This window comes from Nannospalax galili, unplaced genomic scaffold (assembly GCF_000622305.1).
Source record: "Nannospalax galili isolate Female #2095 unplaced genomic scaffold, S.galili_v1.0 scaffold19, whole genome shotgun sequence".
NCBI classification, from domain to species: Eukaryota; Metazoa; Chordata; class Mammalia; order Rodentia; family Spalacidae; genus Nannospalax; species Nannospalax galili.
In genome coordinates this window covers 1,146,709-1,152,708 of record NW_008342110.1, presented here as the reverse complement: position 1 = coordinate 1,152,708, position 6,000 = coordinate 1,146,709, and the positions used below count along the sequence as shown (strand labels likewise).

The following is a 6,000-nucleotide window of genomic DNA, read 5'->3' as shown; positions in this document are numbered from 1 at the left end:
AGAAAAAAGTGATGGGGAGATATGGGAGGTGTTGTGGGGAGGGAGTAGGCGTGGATTTGATCAAAATACCTTATATGCATGTATGAAATTCTCAATAGTTTTTGGATTTGGGGAGCTTTTTTTTTTATTGATTAGTTTTTTTACATGTATGTTTTGTGTATGTGTAAGTGCCTGTGCATGCAGTGCCCCCAGATGTCAGAAGAGGGCGTTGGATTACTTGGAACTGGAATTACAGACAGTTGTTAGTTTGTGAGTGCTGGGAACTTAACCATGGGTCCTTTACAAGAGCAATGGCTGCTCTTAATTGCTGAACCCCTTTATTTAGTTTTCATACAAGTATGTATGTTGAATAATCTTTTACTTTTGACTTAAGATTTTAGGGAGATGGGGCTGGAGAGATGGCTCAGAGGTTAAGAACACTGGTTGTTTTTGCAGAAGACCCGTGTTCGAATCCCAGCACCCTTATGGCTGCTAACAACTGTCCATAACTTCAGTCCCAGGGGATCAGACAGCCTCTTCTGTCCTCTGCGGCCATTGCACGACACAGGTGCACTTACCTACATGCAGGCTATATACACATACACATAAAATAAAAATAATAAGATATTTTTTTAAAAAAAGATTTTAGGGAGCAAATTTATTGTATCCGAATATGAACCCTATCGGAAAGATATGAAATTAGAGCCAGTTGATTTGAGGTTTTACTCATTTACATGTCTCTTGAGTAGCATGACTGAAAGCCCTTGCAGTTTTGGTAGATGACATTAAGGGGTAACAGTGGTAAGTGTTTGGGACCACTAATGAAAATAAACTACTACTTGAAAAAGAGACACCAGGACTGGGTATAGTGCATACCTTTAACCTGAGCACTCAGGAAGCAGAGAAAGGCAAATCTTTGAGTTTGGGGCCAGGTTGGTCTACATAGAAAGTTTCGGGGTAGCCAGGGCTACATAGTGAGACACAGTCTTTTATTTAAAAGGGGGGGGCATTAGCATAGCACACTCAGAGTAAATTGTATTTTCTAGAAAAAAACTCATACTTTAGTTTAATAGCACTAAAAAGTGTCCTCCAAGACTGATAATTGTTGCTGCATGCTTGGGGGGTGGGGCGCAGTCTTTTGAGACAGGATCTCATCTTACCGTGTAGCCTAGGTTGGCCTCAAACTCTTCTCTTGCCTCAGGCTCCTGAGTGTTACGATTGTGGACATGTGCCACCATTCTGACTTGTGCTTTTGACAGAGATTTTGATGTTTTTTTTAAAAAGGCTTTCCTTCCCCTTTGAATATTTTTTATTCATTTTAAAAATATTTGTTACTATTATATATTATTGTTCAAATATTTATGTGTATGAGTAAAATGCCTGCATATATGTAAGTGCACCCAATGTCATGCAATGGCGTGGAGATCAGAAGAGGGTCGCCCATTCCCCTGGAACTGGAGTTAAGGATTGATGTTAGCTATGTGAGTGCTGGGAACTGAACCATGGGTCCTTTACAAGAGCAGCCAGTGCTCTCAATTGCTGAACCTCTTGCCGCAAGTAAAATATAGCCAAAAAAGAGAATCAATCTTTCTTTCTTTGAGACAGGGTCTCTTTAGCTGAGAATTGTTTAGAACTCTTGAGTGATCCTCCTGCCTTAGCCTCCCAAGTACTAGGATTATAGGTGTGAGCTATCATGCCTGGCTAAGAAATCTTTCTTAATCTTAGGATATAAGAATTTAATTTTTAACAATGTTAAGTGATAATTAGCATTTTTTTACCAACTCCTTTTTCCGGTTTGTTTTGTTAGGTGGTATGGACAAGAAAAAGACTATAATGTGCTAGTCATGGATCTTCTGGGACCCAGCCTTGAAGACCTCTTCAATTTCTGTTCAAGAAGATTCACAATGAAAACTGTACTTATGTTAGCTGATCAGGTATGATTTTTATTTATTTTTATTTTTATGTGTATGAGTGCTTACCTGCGCGTGCCACATGGATACAATGCCCACAGAGGCAGGAAGGGGGCTCTTGATCCCTTGGAACTGGAGTTATACAGGGTCATTAGCTGCCATGTGGGTGGGGTGCTGGGAATTGAACCCAGGTCCTCTGTAAGAACAGCCTGATCCATCTCTCTCGCCCCTCAAGTATGTGAAATTTTGACAAAAAATGCAAAAAAAAAGATGCTGAGAAAACTACAGGTGTAGTGGTTGCATGCCTTTAATTCCAGCAGAGAGGCAGGTTGATCTCCGTGAGTATGAGGCCAGCCTGGTCTACATAGTTTTAGGACAGCTAGGGCTACATATTGAGACCCTCTCGGAAGGAGAGGGGGACTGAGAAAACTTACTGACTATATAATTTAAGTATTTCGTAGAATACAGTAGTATAATCCCATAAGTCACTATTTAACTGCAGAAAAGCATAAAAAAGATTTTATGCCCTCTTGGAATAGTAGGGTATTCATTCAAGTAATGTGCTTTATAAATGTTTCCTCTAGGTATAGGATAAATATATGCAAAACTCTTAAACTATTTTTAGTGGATGTGGTGGAACATGCTTGTAAACCCCAGCATTCAGGAGGCTGAAGGGGGATTACAAATTCTAGGCCAGCCTGGGCTACATAGCAAAACCCCGTCTCAGCTGAACAAAGAGCAACAAAAAAATTTTTTTTTTCTTGAAAAATCAGTGAGGTATAAAGTAATAAAGTCTCGAGCACTGATGGCATTGAAGAATACCTAGGAGGTTTGGGAAATGTCATAAATCAGAAACATGCATTGCCTGGAGGTTAGATTAAAAGGTTTTACAAAGTTTAGATATTTAGGAAATAGAAATCATTGTTTCCTCTCTCACTGTTTTTTTTTTTTTAAACATATTTTATTTTATATTATGTTTATGAGTGTTTTGCTTATATGTATGTGAGTGTACCCATGTCATGCAGTGTCCAAGGAGACTAGACAAGGACATAGGATCCCCTGTAACTGGAGTTACAGACTGTTGTTAGCTGCCATGTGGGTGCTGGGAATTGAACTGAGGTCCTCTGCAAGAGCAGCCAGTGCTCTTAACCACTGAGCCATCTTTCCATCCCCATCCCCCTATTCCTAGATAACCAAAGATGACCTTGAACTTCTAATCCTCCTGGCTGTACCTCCTGAGTTCTGAACTTAGAAACATGTGTTGGCTATACTTGATTTTATGGAGTGCTAAGGGTTGAACACCCAAGCCTTTAGGCATTCTAGATAGGCACTGAGCTATCCCTCCCGCCCCCTCCTTGGTTTTAGCTTTTTGAGGTAGGGTCTCCCTGTAACCCCAACTATCCTGGGACTTACACAGATCTTCCTGCCTCACAAATACTAGGATTAAGGGTGAGTACTACCTCACCCGAAGATTGATTGCTTTTTAGGGGCAAGAAAATACTGGAAAGATTCACGTTAAATCCACTACTTAACTCCAATGTGAAAAGAGGCGGAAACACAAAGATCACAAGCTTGAGGCCAGATGATAGCTATAGTGCCAGTCCCAGGCCTACTCTGGCTATATTGCTGGATCCTGAACCCCAAAACAAACAAAAATGCTGTGAAACAGAATGACGGTTCCTAAATTAGATAGATGAAATGATAAAGAACTGCCATTTAAGCCTGGCATGGTGGCATACACCTTTAATCCCTGCAGGGCAGAGGCAGGAGGATCTCTGTGCTATTGAGGCCAACCTGGACTACATAGTAAGTTCCAGGTCAACTGACTATGGGGAGACCCTGTCTTAAAGACCAAATAAATAAATAAAAAGAGCTGGCATTTGATGTCCAACTTGTGACATAAATTCAAAGTATAAGGTTAAAAATATTTCAGAGACGTAGCTCAGCAGTTAGTGCCTGGCTGCTCTTGCAGAGGACCCAGGTTTGCTTCTCAGCACCCACATGGCAGCTGACAACCACCTGTAACTGCAGTTCCGGGTGGAATCTGATGCCCTCTTCTGACCTTAGATGTAGGCAGAACACTCATACACATAGAAATAAATACAAATTTTTTAGTATTTCAATATATTTGAACTAGTAGGTAAATGAAACCCAGTAAAAATGATACCTTAATTGTGTAGGCTTGGTAATATAAAAACATGGAGAAGTTGGTTCTCTGCACATATGGGTCCCAAGGATTGAACTCGGGTTTCTGGTTTGTTGTCAAGCAGCTTTGCCTACTGAACTATGTTGTCAGCTCTGTGTAAACATTTACACTGTGAACATATATTGAGGGTTTACCACTGTCAAATCTATAATAAAATAGTCTCTTTCTAGTTTGTGTGAAGGAGAGAAAGATGTAAAGATAGGTGATTCAAGGTTCTGAGGTAGAAAAGTATAACATGGTAAAGAACATTCCTAGGAGCAGTGTTAAAAGGAAGCCTTTGTGATGGTGTCTTGCTCTTTAGACGTTAAGTAACATGAAGTGGTCTATAGTTTGTGCCATTATTCTTGGGTTTTGTTTTGTTTTGTTTTGTTTTGTCTTTTTGAGACAGGGTCTCCTTGTAGCCCCAGCTGTCCTGGAACTCACTATGTAGACCAGGCTGGCCTCGAACTCACAAAGATCCGCCTGCCTCTGCCTCCCCAGTGCTGGGATTAAAGGCATACGCTACCACAGTTAAGAACATTGATTGCTCTTAAAGAGGACCCGGGTTTGGTTCCCAGCACCCACATGGTGGCTAACTACCATCTGTAACTTCAGTTCCAGGGGACCTCACACCCTCTCCTGACCTCCACAGATACTTACATTCATGCAGGCAAAACATTCATACACATAAAATAAAATTTAAAAAAAAAAAAAAAAAAAAAGGGACTGGAGGGATGTCTGAGTGATTAAGACCACTGACTGCTCTTGCAAGAGGACTTGTGTTCAATTCCCAGCACCCACATTGCAGTTAACAGCCGTTTGTAACTCCAGTTCCAGGAGAATCTGAAAGCCATCTTCTGACCTCCTTAGACATTGTATAACATGAGTGGTACTTACATACACAGGCAACACACTCATACATATAAAATAAAAATAATATTTTTAAAAAGATATTAGCCGGGCATGGTGGCACACGCCTGTAGTCCCAGCACTTGGGAGACAGAGGCAGGCGGGTCTCTGTGAGTTCAAGGCCAGCCTGGTCTACATAGTGAGTTCCAGGACAGCTGGGACTACAGGGAGACCCTGTTTCAAAAAGACCGAAAAAGATAATGTTGACAGGCTGAATATACAATATATCTATTTACAAAACAGACAGGCTTGTTGAATACAGATAATGTTAGAAATTGCTAAGAAAAGGCAAGCCAAAAGAATAATAGGCAGAGGGTTTAGTTTGATAGTTCAAAGAATAGCAAATTCAAATCACCAGCTAAAATGTTCAGATGCCCAGACAGCATATTACAGATACAGCAATAGTGTCTTTCTTTTTAATTGTCAAATTGGCAAAATTTGAAAAAACTAAGTTAGTGGAAAGATACTTTTGTGTAGTACTGGTGGACAGAAAAACTTTGTATACTATTAAGTAAGCCAGGTGGATGTTTACTTTCAGAATGAAAAATGCATATATACTCTCAAATCCAGCAACTCACCAGTATTGTATTAAATTTATAGCCCTTATAAATCAGTAAGAATATATATCTAAATATATATTAGCAGTACTATTGTATTGTATAGGGGAAATTGGAAATGATAGTAAGCATTAAAAAGATGGGGCTGGAGAGATGGCTCAGTTCAGAGCACTTGTTCCTCTTCAGAGAACCCTTATTTGGCTCCCAGCATCCATATAGCAGCTAACAACCTGTAATTCCAGTTCTAGGGTATTCAGTACCCTCTGCTGGCCTCCACATGCACTGCATGCACATGGTGCACTTACATTCATACATTCATGTGTGGAAAACATCCGTACATATAAAATAAGTGTTTTAAAGCATTAAAAAAAAAAAAAACAGTATTACAGGGAGTGGGAAGGTACCTGGGGGATGGCTCTGTCAGAGTGTTTACCATACAAACTTGGGTTTGGATCCTCGG

At 40.2% G+C, this 6,000-nt stretch overlaps 1 protein-coding gene across 7 annotated transcripts in view; it reads left to right on the top strand.

Annotated features, from left to right (window-relative positions):
• The window catches only part of Csnk1a1 (casein kinase 1 alpha 1), a 46,611-nt gene that overhangs the window by 17,192 nt on the left and 23,419 nt on the right, over window positions 1-6,000 (top strand). For all 7 annotated transcript variants that reach the window (XR_001872551.2, XM_008837907.3, XM_008837906.3 and 4 more), the window contains exon 3: window positions 1,787-1,913. Coding sequence is in view for 6 of the 7 variants with exons in the window: in XM_008837907.3 (XP_008836129.1) it covers window positions 1,787-1,913 (127 nt within the window). In the remaining variant the exon portion in view is untranslated. The remainder of the gene's footprint in view (window positions 1-1,786; window positions 1,914-6,000) is intronic.